Source organism: Taudactylus pleione, unplaced genomic scaffold (genome assembly GCF_031769625.1).
Source record: "Taudactylus pleione unplaced genomic scaffold, aTauple2 ptg000842l, whole genome shotgun sequence".
Lineage (NCBI taxonomy): Eukaryota > Metazoa > Chordata > Amphibia > Anura > Myobatrachidae > Taudactylus > Taudactylus pleione.
In genome coordinates, this window is record NW_028285244.1 from 5494315 (window position 1) to 5511475 (window position 17161).

Below are 17161 nucleotides of genomic sequence, written 5' to 3' on the forward strand. Positions count from 1 at the left end.
GCCCTGATTCAGCAAGGAATGCACGGGGCATATACTGTTGTAGCAAGCGAGAGGGGACAAGTTTCTTGTTTAGGTGGACTTCATGGGTATGGAATCGCACTTCCGCTCTCACTCACGTCACTTCCAGGTCCTTAGCATGAAGGGGAAATAAGCTCTACCATGTCTATTTAGGCAAGAATTCTGACAGGGTATAAAAGGGGTTCATCACCATGCTTCTGATGAATAATCATCTCTGATACAAAACGATTTAAGAAAAGGTGATTTAGGACCCTGGACAGGTAATCCCCACAGGGGACTGGTACTTTGTTGGCTTATATCTGTCCTTGGGAATATTCATTGTTACGGATTGATATGAGATTCTCTGTTTTTCAAAATGTGAGTGTTCTGCGATATTAGATATTTTTAATGTCAAAAGGTTTGGCACTACTGTCTATCTTTTGGCAACCTAATGAGTGATGTGTACATAGCTCCACCTGAGACTGAAAGAAACATCCTTGCACCTGAATCCCATATGTGATTTATGACCTCATCGTTATCTTCTAAAGCAGAAGTTAGTTCATGTTTAACCTATGAAAGCGCCTTTGTGGCGCAATTATTTGATTTCTAATTCAAAACAGCTCGCAACTCTGACTACACACCCACAAGATGCTTCACTTACTCGCAAACGCCCTGGTATTGACCATTCAGCCATTGATGAGAAGTGACTGAAATAAGTACAACTCAGAATTCCTTGTAGCTGCACTAAGTTGTGTAAGTTGGCTATGGCACATGGACTTGTCTGCAACTCGGCAAAGTGTCCCAACTCCTACACCACACTTTTGATCCCAAATTTCCAGTGCCTCCAGATCGATGAGAGAGAAACAATACATAACCACTTGTCTGACTGACCACGCCTAGCTGGGTTTCCCTGACATGGTTGCAACTGATACAATCACGTCAGAGGAGCCTGCAGGCGGCTGCAGTTGCCAATTTCAGCCAATCCTGGCCGGCCCACCCATCTGTTGCTGTAGCATCCTCCCTGTTGCCTCATCCTGCAGGCTGTGCTAATATCACCCATCCGTAGCTGCAGGTAGACTGTATTTCTGTGCCGGGCCTCAGGGGGCAGCTCAGATTGTCCACCAGCCTGGGCTGACACCACTGCAGTAGACTTGACTCCCCAGGCGCTCACCCCCTCCCAGCCAGCAGTGAGTCATGGATGATCCTTAGAAACGTCCCTGGCTACTGACTAATCTTTTTACAGGACTAAAAAGTCCTGCAAGTAGTGTAATTAGAATGTTTTATATAGTTTAAAAAAAAAAAAAAACAATGCACAGCATAAACTTTTTTTTTTTTTTTTAAATGGTTTAAAAAAATTTTTTTCTAAAAAGCTCCAAAAAATTGTTGATATTTTAAATGATCAAATTATGTAACTAAGAGCTAACATTTATTCAGTATAATTTTATTAACAAATCTGCATATGTTAATAAAATTACACTGAATCGGGCTTAAATAGCTATTATTTACATGCTTTGATAACTTCGACAATTTTTTTTTAAAAAACATTCGCCAATTCAATGGTGAAAGCCCACATTACTACAAAATATCACGGCAGGCAACTGCTCTCTTCTATTATAGAAATATATATATAGATGACAACATATTTAGTAACTTGTCTGTGAGAGTGATTTTCACATATTAAAGCAATGGTGTTACCCAAAGATTCCTGGATCACATGTATGGTTCCATCATCAGCTACATAGGTAACTTTAGCCAAAAATGTTTTCTCCTTGGGTAAATGTGGAGGAAGGTAAGGCTCATCAATGACTGGCTCCATCATAGGCTCATCAGATACTGGAATAATATTTTCTTTATTGGTTACACTGTCTGAACCTGACTCCGCTTTTAATGTAACTTCTTGTACTGAAACCTCTTCTTTGACAGGCAACTTTGTAGTTTCATTAACATCCATCAGGGAATCATGTGTTTTTAACCTGTGAAAAAAGTGCGGCATAACGTATGCAATAGAGAGAAAAAAAAAAAAAAAAAAAGACAATTGTAAATTTAATATAAAAATAGAATAGTTGAAAACATGTCACATACAATTATCTATAGCATTTTGTAGAAGAAGAAATGTAAGTATTGTTTATTTGCATTCTATCCCCATAGAAAATGTGGTCAGTTACTTGCAGTAATAATTTAGACAGACAATCAAAATGTAATCAACAATGTCAAGAGATACATTATTGAGACAACCAAAATGTCAACAAAGACTAATGGGCCTATTTATAAACACGTTTAATATGCAACGAGTGGTAAAACTAGTTGCATATGATAATGGTGCTTCAGTTAATCAGCTCCTGTCAACTGTTTGCATGTGATAAATGGTGCTGATGCCATTCAGTGCCTATCTGTCATTTTTCAAAGAGTTATCACCTTGTTGCGTATGATAATGCTCGTTGATATAGGCCCCTATATGCGTTCAATCAATATGTAGACAGTCAAAATGTAGACAGGGACATAGGGCTCGATTCTATTCAGCGTGATGTGAATAGCTCCGGGAGTCAGCTCCCGGAGCTATTCAATACACCGCGCTGACAGGTCCGACTAATGTTTTCTTCTCTCATCCCTTCGGGGATGAGAGAAGAAGTCCGACAACAGTCCCGGCGCGAGGCTGTTTTCTGCCCTTAGCGCTGGGAAAACAGCCTCGCGCCGGTAAGTCAGGACGGGGAATGCCCGTTATCGCGCCTAAGCACCCTGTTTAAGGCGCGATAACGAGCCTTCCCCGACCTAACAGCGCGATGAATTGAATAGCTCCGGGAGCTATCTCCCGGCGCTATTTATATCGCGTTGAATTGAATCGTGCCCATAATGTAGACATTGCCATAATAAAGATAATATATAGACAGGTGAAAATGTCGACAGTGTCAAAATGTCAACATTTAAAACAGACAAATCATAAGGTTGGCACCAAAAATGTAACCTAAAAAAACCCCCAAAAAACACAACTGAATAATGGTGACCAGTCATAATGGACAAGATATTGCGCAAACAGTCATCATACCATGTCAGCCAGTCATATGTCCCTAGATGTCAAATAAAAATCATTGTCACCTACCCTTGCTAGAGAACTGTGTACAGACTAAATACCAGCCAATTATAGTGCATCTGGAAAGTATTCACAGCGCTTCACTTTTTCCACAATTTGTTATGTTACAGCCTTATTCCAAAAAGGATTAATTTTTGTCCTCAAAATTCTACACACAATACCCCATAATGACAACTTGTAAAAAGTGAGTTTTTGCATATTTAATTTTTTTAAAAAACCCTAAGTTACATTTACATACAGCACCTTGCAAAAGAATTCACACCCCGTTGCATTTTTCATGTTTTGTTGCCTCACAACCTGGAATTAAAATGGATTGTTTGAAGTTGTCCATCAATTCATTCACAGAACATGCCTACAACTGTGAAGTTGTGTTTTTTTTTTTTTATATTAAATAAAACATTTAGGACAACATAACAGAAAGCTTCAGTGTGCATAACTATTCACCCCCATAAAGTCAGTACTTTATCGAGCCACCTTTTTCGGCAGTTACAGCTGCAAGTCTCTTTGGATAAGTCTCTATGAACTTGCTGCATCTTGCCGCTGGGATTTTTGCCCATTCCTCAAGGCAAAACTGCTCCAGCTCCTTCATGTTGGGTGGTTTCCGCTTGTGAACAGCAATCTTCAAGTCTGACCACAGAGTCTCAATTGGATTGAGATCTGGGCTTTGACTAGGCCATTCCAACACATTTAAATGTTTCCCCTTAAACCACTAGTGTGTTGCTTTAGCAGTATGCTTCGGGTCATTGTTCTGCTGGAAGGTGAATCTTCGTCCCAGTCTCAAATCACATGCAAACAGGTTTTGCTCAAGAATATCCCTGTATTTACCACCATCCATCTTTCCCTCGACTCAAATCAGTTTCCCAGTCCATGCTGCTGAAAAACATCACCACAGCATGATGCTGCCACCACCAGGTTTCACTGTGGGGTTGGTGTTCTTAGGGTGATCGTATGATTTGAGTTTGCGCCAGACATAGCGTTTTCCTTGGTGGCCGAAAAGTTAGATTTTAGTCTAATCTGACCAGAGCACCTTCCTCCATACATTTGGGGAGTCGCCCACATGCCTTTTGGCAAACTCAAATCGTGTCTTCTTATTTTTATCACTAAGTAATGGCTTTTTTCTGGTCACTCTTCCATAAAGCCTAGCTCTATGGAGTGAACGGCTTATTGTGGTCACATGCACAGATTCACCAGTCTCTGCTGTGGAACTCTGCAGCTCCTTCGGGGTTACCTTTGGTCTCTGTGTTGCCTCTCTGATTAATGCCCTCCTTGCCCGGTCTGTGAGTTTTGATGGGCGGCCCACTTTTGGCAGGTTTGTTGTGGTACCATGTTCTTTCCATGATGATGGATTTGATGGTGCTCCGGGGATCATCAAAGATTTGGATATTTTTTTTTTTTTTTTTATATAACCCAACCCAGAATTGTACTTCAACAACTTTGTCTCTCACTTGTTTGGAGAGCTCCTTGGTCTTCATGGTGTGATGCCTCTTGCTTAGTGGTGTTGCAGCCTCTGGGGTGTGTTTATACTGACAGATCATGTGCCACTTGATTTCACACAGGTGGACTTCATTTCACTAATTATGTGACTTCTGAAGGTAATTGGAACCAGAACTTTTGAGGGGCTTCATAGCAAAGGAGGTGATTACATATGCACATGCCAATTTTCAGAATTTTATTTATAAAGATTTATTTTTTTATATATATATTTTTCTCATTTCACTTCACCAAATTAGACTATTTTGTGCAGAGATCCATCACATAAAATTCAGATAAAAAAAAAAAGTAATTATTGGTTGTAATGTAACAAAAAAGGTAAAAAGGGGGGGCGTGGCCTAGCAAGCACTGAGGGGAGATGTGTTTTGGGAGAGCTCCTTCATGGCCTCCTTTAAAAGCATCTTTCCTGCGGTTACTGACACCCCTGCTTGCACCCACATCGGCTCTAAACTTGTCCATATTGAGGGAGAAGGTCCGCGGAATCGGAAGGCATTTTTAAATGCCTTTGCGGGTTGCGACCTCCCCGACCTCCTGAAGCCGGGGACTGGATTTCCGGACCTGTTGCGGCGGTGCCTCTGCGTCCGCGGTGCCTGACCCTGCCGCTACACCTGTGACCGGCTGACCCTCCCTCCGCGTGGGTGACATCGGGTGGTCTCCTCCTTACCTCCGTTGGCTTGAGCTGCTGCCGACGCCCGCCGGAAAGCCCGTGCTGCGCTCCCGCTCTGACGCACACGGCGCGACTTCCCTGGAGCCTGGTGTGGATCTTGGCCTTCTCTACCTCCTGGAGCCGGGGACTATATTTCCAGGCATGTGGCGGAGGTGTCTCTGGGTCCACGTCATCTGATCCCACCGCTGCATTCGGGGATTACTGATACTACCCCGCATAGGGGTCACTGAGCGGCTGTATCATCCCTACCTCACAAAGCTGGTTTTGCCAACAACACCCGCTGGGGACCCTGTGCTACGCCCTTACCCTGCTGTGCCTGGTGTGGCCTTCCTGAGGCCCTGTGGGATCCTGATATGTTAGATCCTGATTCCGGCTGTGGACCTGCAGAGTTTTGCTGGTGGCCCCAGTAGTGCCGAGGTGTTTGCTTTGGAGGTGATATTCCGGAAAGTGGTGAGCTCATACCTCTCCTTCACCAGCTCAGTCCCCTTAGCACTGCTTTTATTGTATATTGTATATGCCTCGGGGGCTTTTATATAATCCACTTCCCCACTCTGCCTAAAGGCTGTTATACTACCATCTTGGCTTGCCTTCACCTGCTCACCAAACGCTTCCTAGGTATTCTATCCCCTTTTTCAGTGGAGCTATAGTGTGAGCCCGGTGGCTCTATGTAATTGTTTCCTGCTTGCAATGTGGTCTTACTAACAGGGGAATGTGCTACCTGCCATTCATCTACCTAACACACTACATGACCTTATGATTCCTCCTCAAGTCTTTTCCTGATGGGCAGGACCAAGAGCTTTTCGCAGAAAAGAGATCCTCAGACACCAAAGGTCGATTCCTCTCAACCTAACCTTCGCTCATATCTATCCATTTCACATATTGCGGATTCACCTGTTGCTGACTCCATACCTGTGCAGATTTCTACCCCTACCATGGCTCGTTCTCCCGCATCCGGTGACCTTCATGCTCAATTGCCTCAGTTGCGAGGGGAAATCACAGAAGTATTAACCCACGTCCGCTCTCTACCCTCTAAACAAGACATGCAGGCGTTGGAGTCTCGAATTCAGGACTCAATGCAAACTCAAATCTCGTTAGTACAAGCTGATGTTAAACATCTGGGATCCCGCATGGTTACTCTTGAAGAGGAGAAAGAGTCAGTTGACAACCAGTTATCTCATCTTCACAATTTAGTCTCCCAACAAGCCTCAGACATGAGGACAATGCAAAACAGATTGGATGACCTGGACAACAGAGGTCGCAGAAACAATATTCGTGTCCGGGGGCTTCCTGAGGATGTCCCTCCATCTGGACTGATTGATGCCCTAAATAAAAATTTTTTTTAGAAATACTGGAACTTGACCCCACTGATCCTGTGGAATTTGATCGTGCTCACAGAGCTTTGCGTCCAAAGGGTCTTGCAACTGATCGTCCGAGAGACGTTATTTGCCGTGTCCACTACTTCTCACAAAAAGAAGAGATTCTACGTAAAGTGCGTAATCTGGAAGGTGTGGAATTTAATGGTACCCGTCTACAAATTTTTCAAGACCTATCTTGGAGGACTCTCCAACAACGGCGGTTATTGAAACCTCTTACAGATTCCCTGCGTAAACAAGAAATCAAATATAGATGGGGTTTTCCGTTCTCTCTACAGGTCACTCATGCCGGTAAACATCTAGTTCTCCAGTCTCCTGAGGATTTACCTGATTTCTGCTCTGGGCGTGGAGCTTATTATACTTCCCGATTGGCAGGCTTTTTCACTTCCTCTACTTACTCCTCTTGGACGTCCAAGAAGAGACCGTTGGCAACAAGTACAGCATCATAAAAAAAAACCTAAAGGTCCTGACTACCCTCCAGCATCGGACCCCACCTGATCTATGTCCAGCTTATTAGAGGGTTCCCCTTCATTGAGACGATATTCATTCTTGGCTCTTCCTTTCAATTATTTTTTGTAGAATTGTTATTACAGAAATGTTTAGAATTGGGCCGTCCGGGCCTCTTTTGTTATTAGAGGCTTAATAGATCTCTTTCATTCATCTGTTTCTTTCTCTTTCTTCCCAAGGTACGTCTATAGTCAGAATGTCAGATTAACTGAGTTATATACCTTTTTTCAAGTTAAAATGTTAGTATATGCCTTTTCTCTACTTACATGTTTTAAAAAAAAAAGGGAGGGGGAAAAGAAAAAAGGAAAAAAAATATATATTCTGACCACATTTAATTCTTTTTTGAGGAGTTATGTGATGGTTATTTAATTTATACTGATAATGTTGTGTGTTTCTATTTGATTGTGATTTTTGCTTTTTTATTGGATGGCGTGGGCACTCCGCCCCTGTGTGCCCCCTACCGCTAATTTTTTCCCGCGACAAGGGCTCCCTGGCGGTCCCCTTATTGTCCGGCAGCGTTTTTTTTTTCCTTTTTCCTCTTAAATGCATTGCTATACTATCGCAATTTCCGTTTTTTTTGTCTCCCCTTCATTCCCTCATGTTTTTTTCCCTTTTCCTCCCTCCTCTCTTACTTAGTCCCTCTACTAATTTTTTTGTTTTATCTGATGTATTCTTCTCGGTCATGTTGCCTTAGCCCTATTCTCCACATATGGCTGCTTCATTACGTATAGTCTCTATTAATGCCAGGGGACTGAATATCCCAGAAAAAGAGAACCCAAGCCCTTCGTTCTTTTCATGCAGATAAAGCAGATATCGTTTTTGTACAGGAAACCCACTTCCGTCAATCCTCCTCTGCTCCTCGACTTAATAATCAATTTTACCCCATAACATATTATAGTAATTATTCCCAATCAAAATCTAAGGGTGTTGCTATTCTTTTCGCGAAACATTTACCTGTTACCAATGCTGAAGTGCATGATTTGGAGGAGGGGAGATGCCTACTGGTTAAGTGCTCTATTTTTAATCAACCTTTCACGTTTGTTAATATTTATGCACCAAACCAGGGCCAGCCAACCTTTCTTGAGAGGGTTCTGGATAAAATTGATACACTCCAACAGGGGATCTTGATGGTAGGTGGAGACTTTAATTGGGTTCTGGACCATCTACTAGACACCTCGTCGGGCTCCTCATCAGTCCCTTGCCGAACATCAAGAAAGGTAAGACGGTTGCTTTACACTCATCAGCTGTCCGACGTTGGCGCATCTCACACCCATTAGATAGAGACTACTCATATTATTCTAGTTCCCACCAGTCCTATTCCAGGATAGATTACATATTAGTTGGCCATAGATTTCTACACTTGATACAAGACACTTTTATAGGAGTGACAACCTGGTCTGATCATGCTCCGGTAGGGGTAGACATCTCCCTTGGATTTTCTGATCCAATCACTAGATCTTGGCGTTTTAATGATTCCCTTTTGTCTGACCCTTACTGTAGATCTCAGTTAGAAGAGGCCATTGATACATATCTAGATTGTAACACCACCCCGGATGTATCTAGCCTCACTATATGGGAAGCCCACAAATGTGTCCTCAGAGGAAAATGCATCCAACTTGGTTCCTATTTAAAGAAACAAAGGTTGGGGCAGATAGACCATTTATTGCAGAGAATACAGGTTTTGGAATCTACTCACAAAACTTCCCTTTCCTCTGATGTTTATGTGGACTTAGTCCAAGCTCGTTCAGCCCTAAATAAACTTCTACTCGAAAAGGTCAAACATTCTTTCCGAAAATGTCGTAATCGATATTATCCTTTCGGGTAATAAACCCGGAAAGATGTTGGCAGAAGCTTTGCGAACTCAGAGAGCTCGTTCCTTTATCCCTTCTATCAAAGATGGGAGGGGAATAGTTTTACATGATACCCATAAGATTGCAGAAGCTTTCTGCTCATATTATTCTGCGTTGTATAATTTGCCTGCCCCTTCTGCATTTCCTGATGTTCTTGGGAAACAACAGGCCATTGAGGCCTACCTCACTAGAATTGGATTCCCCAAGCTGGACGACCTTGCCAGTGGGGACTTAGAGAGACCTTTTACTTTAACTGAGTTGTTGGAAGCTATTAAATCCACCCCTTCCGGGAAAAGTCCTGGCCCTGACGGTTTTTCTATCAATTACTATAAAGCTTTTAAGGACAAACTGGCTCCCCCATTATTGGAGGCTTTCAATTCGGTTTCCGATAGGTGCCCCTTTTCAGGCCAATCCCTAGAATCCCACATTACGGTCATCCCTAGGGAAGGCAAGGACCCCTCCCTCTGTCCCAGTTACCGTCCAATCTACCTCCTTAACATAGATATTAAACTATATGCAAAACTTTTATCAAACAGATTAAAACACTTTTTACCTTCTCTGATTCACAATGACCAGGTGGGGTTTGTAACGGGTCGGGAAGCTAGGGACAATACATCCAAAATTATAGCCCTTATTCATTATATCTAGTCTACTGACACTCCAGCAATCCTACTGTCTACTGACGCCGAGAAGGCATTTGATAGGATAGATTGGAGTTTTAAGTCTGGAATATTGAGACACTTGGGACTCGGTCCTATTTGCCTTCAACGCGTTCTTGCTCTTCATCGTTCTCCCTCTGCCCGCATTAGGGTTAACGGCTCCCTCTCTAACTCCTTTTTCATTAATAATGGTACTAGGCAGGGATGTCCTTTGTCCCCCCTGATTTTTGTTGTGTGTATGGAGGCTCTGGCAAGGTCGATCAGACTGAATCCGAATGTATCTGGCTTTAGATTACATAACGATGAATATAAATTAGCTTTATTTGCTGATTTATTGGCCACGATTACTAATCCTGTTATTTATTTCTCTATCAAATTTGGTTGAGGAATTTAGGATATTTGGTGATCTCTCCAACTTTAAAGTCAACTATTCTAAATCGGTGGCCTTAAATATTACGGCTTCCCCACAGATGGTTGCAGGCCTTAAATCAGCGTTCCCTTTCACCTGGCACCCTTCCCAACTTACATATCTGGGAGTTAAACTTACTAGAGATCTCTCTCGCCTATTTGAGGCCAATTTCACTCCCCTTCTGAGCAGGATACGCTCGGATTTAAGACTATGGAAATCAGGTCCCTTCTCATGGTTTGGGAGGCTGGGCATTCTCAAAATGAATTCTCTTCCCAAGATCCTTTACTTGTTACAAACCCTCCCAATTCAACTACCTCCGCGATGGTTCCTGGAAGTCCAGACCCTTATTAGAAATTTCGTATGGGGTGGCGGCAGGCCGCGTTTGAAATTAATGTCATGTCCCGCCATACAGAGCGGGGTGGCCTACGCCTCCCAAATATTAAAGGTTATCATCAGGCCTGCATCCTACAAAGAATTTTGCCCTGGTCCAGATCAGACACCTCAAAACAATGCCCCTTGGCCCCCTGTCCTTCCCAAAATCTCTCACCCGACCATTGGCCCTACGTTAAGCTCTTGGAAAACACTACGTAAATCCCCCTCGATATCATCGTCTCACTCCCCCCTCGCCTCATTCCTGTTTAATGAACAATTCCTCCCAGGCCTGGACATTAGGATTTTTCATCCTTGGTTAGCGGTAGGACTATTTAGGTTCGGACAGCTGGTGAGTGGTGGTAGCTTTGTGCCCTTTGATGAGGTCTATGGGAAGTGGAATTTACCCTCTCGGGAATATTGGCGCTACCTCCAGGTACGACATTTTTTGCAGTCTCTTGGTCCCCCCAAAACTTTATGCTTACCCTGTACGCCATTTGAACAATTATGTATTAGCCCTGTACCTCCAATTCACACTATCTCGCTGATTTATAATTTTCTTTTAGCAGATGCTAGCCTCTCTCTCCCCAATTTTACCAAGGTATGGGAACGAGAGCTCGTAGTCGACCTAACTGACGATGAGTGGGAGAAAATATTTAAGTTGGCTCACGCGTGCTCTACTAGTGTTGGTGTTAGGGAGACTCAATATAAACTGTTATCACGTTGGTATAGATGCCCAGATACTCTCTCTAAGATGGGAATTGGGGTCCCGAATATATGCTGGCGCTGCTCTGGGGCTCCAGGTAATCCATTCCATATATGGTGGCAGTGCCCTATCCTTCAGCCTTTCTGGACTGAAGTTCTCAGCCTTTCTGCAAAAATTTTAGGCTAACCAGTCCCTACAGAGCCAACATTTTGGTTGTTTTTAACCTATCATCAAGGCCCCTTTCACAGTACAAGAAAACTTTATTATATCATTTGAATAATGCTGCTAAAGCAGTTATTCCGGTGAAATGGCGCTCCTCCTCTCCTCCAACAGTTATGGACTGGTTCACTAGGCTGGATCTATATATGGATATGGATGATATAATGTCCTCTGTTGATGGTGATTATGAGTCCTTTAGAGATACTTGGTGTCGCTGGATGGATTTCAAGGACTCAGTGTTCTTCAAAAGTATCCTTTCAGCTTCCCGCCCTCCAGTGTCCTAGATTAGTATCAAATATTAATTAATAACATATACTGATAATTCTTGTGCAACTGCACATGGTTTAGACATTAACAGCTATACTTCTCATTACATTTCTCTTAATTCCCTCCCAATAAGTACTGATAAATCTGTGACTATATTATGTGATATGAGGTGACTGCTATTTTTTGATTTACTATATCGATTCCCCTTCCTTCCTCCCCCCTCTTCCCTTGTTGTCTAGTTATGTCTTTGTCTTCTTGTGTTGTGTCTTTTTTGTGTTTCTTTTTTCTATGGGTCTTATGTTGTGATATTTTATGATGCCACTGGCACTTTTTGTGATTGAGCTTTGACGTTCTCCAGTGTCGTATTTCTGCTATATTGTCTCTCCCGGCAATGACCCGGATACTGTCTGTAAGTAATTGTATTGTTATTCTATTGATTTTTTCTACAATAAATACAATTTGCACTAAAAAAGGTAAAAAGCCAAGGGATGTGAATACTTTTGCAAGGTACTGTAAGTATTCACAGCCTTTGCTCAATACTTTGTTGATGCACCTTTGGCAGCAATTACAGCCTCAAGTCTGTTTGAATATGATGCCACAAGCTTGGCACACCTATCTTTGGGCAGTTTCGCCCATTCCTCTTTGCAGCACCTCTCAAGCTCCATCAGGTTGGATGGGAAGCGTCGGTGCACAGCCATTTTCAGATCTCTCTAGAGATGTTCAATCGGATTAAAGTCTGAGCTCTGGCTGGGCCACTCAAGGACATTCACAGAGCTGACCTGAAGCCACTCCTTTGATATCTTGCTGTGTGCCTAGGGTCGTTGTCCTACTGAAAGATGAACAGTCACCCCAGTCTGAGGTCAAGAGCGCTCTGGAGCAAGTTTTCATCCAGGATGTCTCTGTACATTGCTGCATAACAAGAGATATGGTAAGAACTTACCTTTGTTATCTCTGTTTCTACAAAGTCCATAGGATCCACAGGGTTGACCTTGGGGTATAGGTTGGGAACCAAATCCGGGCACCACGCAGTTAAAGCTTTTAGCTCCCAGGATGCACTTGGGTCCACTCTCCCTATAACCCCGCCCCCCAGCCAGAGGCACCTCAGTTTGTAAGTAGTCAAAGGCCGGAGGAGGAGCGAAAAAGAGAGAAAACTGGAACACTCACGAACCATACTCACAGAAAAGGAGACGGGAAACCGGTGACCAGTAACACAGCCCATATGAAGCCAGGTGCGTCAGGGCGGGCGCCCTGTGGACCCTATGGACTTCGTAGAAACAGAGATAACAAAGGTAAGTTCTTACCATATCTCTTGTTTTCTACTTCAGGGTCCATAGGGGGTCCACAGGGTTGACATTGGGGATGTCCCAAAGCAGTTCAACCAAGGGTGGGGACGCTCCTGTGCTGAGAGGAGAATCCGTCGCCAAAAAGGAAGCATCCTGAGAGGCAAAGGAAACCAATGCCTAGAACCTTAAAAAGGTATGGACAGAAGACCACGTGGACACCTAGTAAGGCAAAACAGCCGAGGGGCCACGACGAGGCGCCCACGAGGGTAACACGGCCCGAGAAAAAAAAAAAAAAAAAACAAGCCTCAACGACAGAAATGCCCACCCATGGGTAGGCCCCTGAGGAAGACATACAAGGCCATCCAGCCAACATTTCATTATAGGCCGACCATCGTGTCCTGTTAAAACCAGAAACCGCAGACCACCAATAAGGAGTCCGATTACCATAAGGAACTTGAACGGATCACATAAAGCCAAAGAGGCCGGACCACAGTCCATGAGGCCACACCAGCCGAGAGGACTGGGAACTGAATGGCCATACCATAAGTTCCAGAATAATATGGAACCTAAAAACCACTTTAAGAAGAAACACAGGGCGAGAGCAACTCACACCCTGACATGATGCCCTCCAGAAGAGGGAGCCACATGAGAACGCTCCCAATTCAGACACTCTCCTGGTTGATTTAAACACCCTGACAGAGAGAGAGAGAGCTTAAACAATAGACCATGTAATGGCTATCACAACCAGCGGTTCCATTGACTGTCCCCGGAGGGAACAAAGAACCACTACTAACTCCCCAGGAGTCCCTAGGGAGGACAAGTGGAGGCATAATCCAGAAAACACTCCAAAGGATGAACTGGATACCAGAGCGGAGCAATTCCATATCTTAACCATACCGACAGTGTAGAGATCCGCACTGTCAGGAAGGCCAGGCCAAGGGTGAAACCCAAGCCAGCCGGAAGGAATGCCAGAATATCTGGAAATCCTGGACACCGGAGGATCGTATCGACAGGTACGATACCATAAGAATTATGTATGCCACAGTCTGTGGCAGATCCCAGCAAAGTCTGGCCTATCTGCTCTAAACAGCTCAATGAAGACAGAGCCAGGGAAGCCCGAGGACCACAGTAGGGGCGCAGTTAAAGACAAGCAATCAAGATCCAGGGAAAAACAAGGACCCCGAGACAACAGGTCCAGATAGTGAAGCAGTAGGAACGGAGCATCGATGAGGAGACTCCGAAAATCTTAGTACCAGTGATGTCTGGGACGACCTGGAGCCCCCAGAAGGAAAGCCCCTCCGTCTCGAATTAAACTTCCGAAGACCTCGAGGAAGAAGGGAGACCGGAGGACACAGGTACACAAAGTGGAAGGACCACTTCACTAACAAAGAGTCACTGAAGGTAGCTTCAGTACTCCTAGAGCTGGACTGTAACACCGGTAATGTGTGATCGAGTCAGAAGGCCATGGGGATCAATCCCCTCAGGGAGGCCCCCTCTGCTCACCAGGAGTTGAAACCTCTCTTGGAGAAGAGACTAGTCCCCGGGATGCACGCCGTAACGGCTGAGGAAGCCCGCTTCCCAATGGAGAGCTCCGGGAATAAACACCGCAGAGTTGGCCAGGAGAAGACCCTTGGACTATGTCAGAATGGGTGACATTCCTGACATTGCCACCCAACTACCAGTGTTGCCTAGATGGAAGCCACTGTTGTGACACTGTCGGACTGAACCTATTCAGGTTTACCGTGACATATGGGTTAGGCCAGAGTGAAAGTCCAAGACAGCCTAAAGTATCAACAAGTTAAGTGGCAGGGCAGAAGCGACAGACGTCCAACTGCCCCGAAACGAATGCAGACCAGACACTGTCTTTAGCAAAGAACACCCTGGACGAGATGGCCATAGCCACCCGGACAGAGACCAACTCGCCTCCGGAGAAAGTATCATCGTTCGAACAGCGATCCGATGGAAAAAACTCGATCCATCTGGGGGGGGGGGGGGGGGGAGCCAATTATGGCAAGGCCTGGAATGGAACTGAGCACATTCCACCATACCAAAAGGTAGACACTCTGGTAGACCGCGCATCACAAAGAGTAATGACATGTCGACTGCGTAGATATCCGCACACTCCAAGTTGAAGAGTGGAGATCTTGTCTTACGCCAGAAAAATTCTCAGATTCTGAGAATCCAGCAGTGCTCCCAGATGAAGAAAACCCTGTGAGGGATGCAGGGAGGACTTTTTCTCCGTTGACTAATTATCTGTGCCGAGAAGAAGCCACGGTTATCCTGACCTGGCGGTAAAGTACCTTGGTGATCCTGCTAAAAGCAGGAGACCGTCCAGAGAAAGGAGCATTCGGATACACTGAACAGGTGAATTGTCAGAAAATCCATAAAGCTGGTAAACCCCGGTGGAGTTGAGGACAGCCCCAAAAGGCAGAGCCCGAAACTTACAAGTGTTGCTGTGGCACAGCAAACCTGAACCCATGCTGATGAGAGGGCTCTGTATGTACCCGTAGGTACGTATCCTGAATACTCGGATATACCATAAAATCCCCAGGTTCCAAACATCGGATGATGGAGCATGGACGATTCCACCTGAGTCCAGGCACCGTTGGAATCTGATTCAGGGATTTGAGACAGAGTATAGGCAAAGGAGGACCAGTCGGTCACCGCCCCAGAAAGAAAGTAGAACAACCAGTCCCTCACTGAGATAGTGAGGTTGGCCGAAATAGCTCTGCTTACCACAAAGACTGTATAGCTTTCTGGGATTGTAAGGCCCTGATCAGGTCTGAAGAAGGGCCCGTGTAACAATGCCTGTGAGGAGGCTGCCTGAGCAATGAGAGGCCGTTGAGAATCAGTACCTCACTCTGGAAATTCCCCAGATGTAGACCTGTCCCGTCAGGCTGAGGGTATATCCTCAGGTGTAGAAACAGGGTCGTCCGGAAGTCCAGGACTGCTCGGTACTGGATATGGTGGCCCCCATGGAGGTCAACAGCCTAGGAAAAAACAGGCCTTTAGGCTGACCCTGAGGACAAAAAGACTTAACAGAGTTAGTCCGAATGTAGTGGGAGTAGCTAAAGACGGTATCTCCCCATTAGTGATACTGCCAATGATGCAACGATCTTGTCAAGGTCAGGACCAAACAAGAACTTCCCCATGGAAGGAGTGTGCACCTCTGCTTTCCCATAACGCAGTCATAGGGTACTGCGGCGGATACAGACGCTGCCGAAACCCTGAAAGTTAGACGACCGGCATCCCATGAGGTAATCCCACATATGACCACTGCATATTTTATGTGAGCGGCAAAAGATATTTGAACCTCAGACGTGTTGGAGGGGAAAAACGTCACAAAAGCATCACCATGCGATGGCCATGGTAGGACGGGCAACAGGCCCTGAAAACGAGTACATTGATTTCAGGCAAAGTTACCACCTATGGATCCGTAAAATCCGTCCAGGCCGGGATGGGAGGCGTATTAATGCCTGTAACCCGATGAATAACATACAAATCCATCCCAGAAGGGGATTTCCATTACTTGTGAGGACCCTCAGGGAATGGGAAACAGGAGGCCTTTGTGACTCCTCGTATCTGGCGACAGCCAGACTCCAGCTATGAGATCCACCCTTGGGCAGAAAACGGGAGATGTATGATACAGGTGCAGGATCGACATTCTCTATATCCAGAATGAACCTGGCTACCAGCCCCAAAGCAGGGATAATAATACTTGAAATCGGCTCCCCCCATGTGAGAGGGAAAGAGCCGAATATACCATCCAGTTCACGGCAGAGCCACTGGTCAGTAACCACAGGGCGTATATCATGCCAATTAGTATTTCGTATAAAACGACATCCACCAGGGTGGCCGTTGTGGTAATCCCTGCAAGGGGAATGACAGACCGATGTGGTATCGGAGGTAATTCATGTACTGTGAAAAACCCCGGCGGGGAGCGACAGTCTGTTGCACAGGGGTAAATTGCAAGAAATTGCGAGATACCCCGAGTTCAAAAGGGCAGTATGGTGAAGTAACTCCAAGCGAGTGACGACAATGGGGCCCGCCCGGCGATCCTCAAAGGAGAGGATCCTGAGAAACAAACCGCCCTTTAAGGGGGTCGTGCAAGGGGCCCCGCAGCAGATGGTGCCGCATACATAAACCTTTCTGAGTTAAAATCCTCCGCACTAATTCCTGCAGGCTATGACTTGCAGGATAGCAATAATGGGTGCAGTATCGTGTGCAATCTCCTGGTCAGATATATCTGACTATCTTGACGGAAATATTAAGCATA

General features: G+C 45.0%; 1 protein-coding gene across 14 annotated transcripts in view; it reads right to left on the reverse strand.

Moving 5' to 3' along the window:
* The window catches only part of RNF17 (ring finger protein 17), a 502688-nt gene that overhangs the window by 132704 nt on the left and 352823 nt on the right, over nt 1–17161 (reverse strand). For all 14 annotated transcript variants that reach the window (XM_088458561.1, XM_088458560.1, XM_088458571.1 and 11 more), the window contains one exon: nt 1693–1970. In XM_088458561.1, the coding sequence (XP_088314687.1) occupies nt 1693–1970 (278 nt within the window). The remainder of the gene's footprint in view (nt 1–1692; nt 1971–17161) is intronic.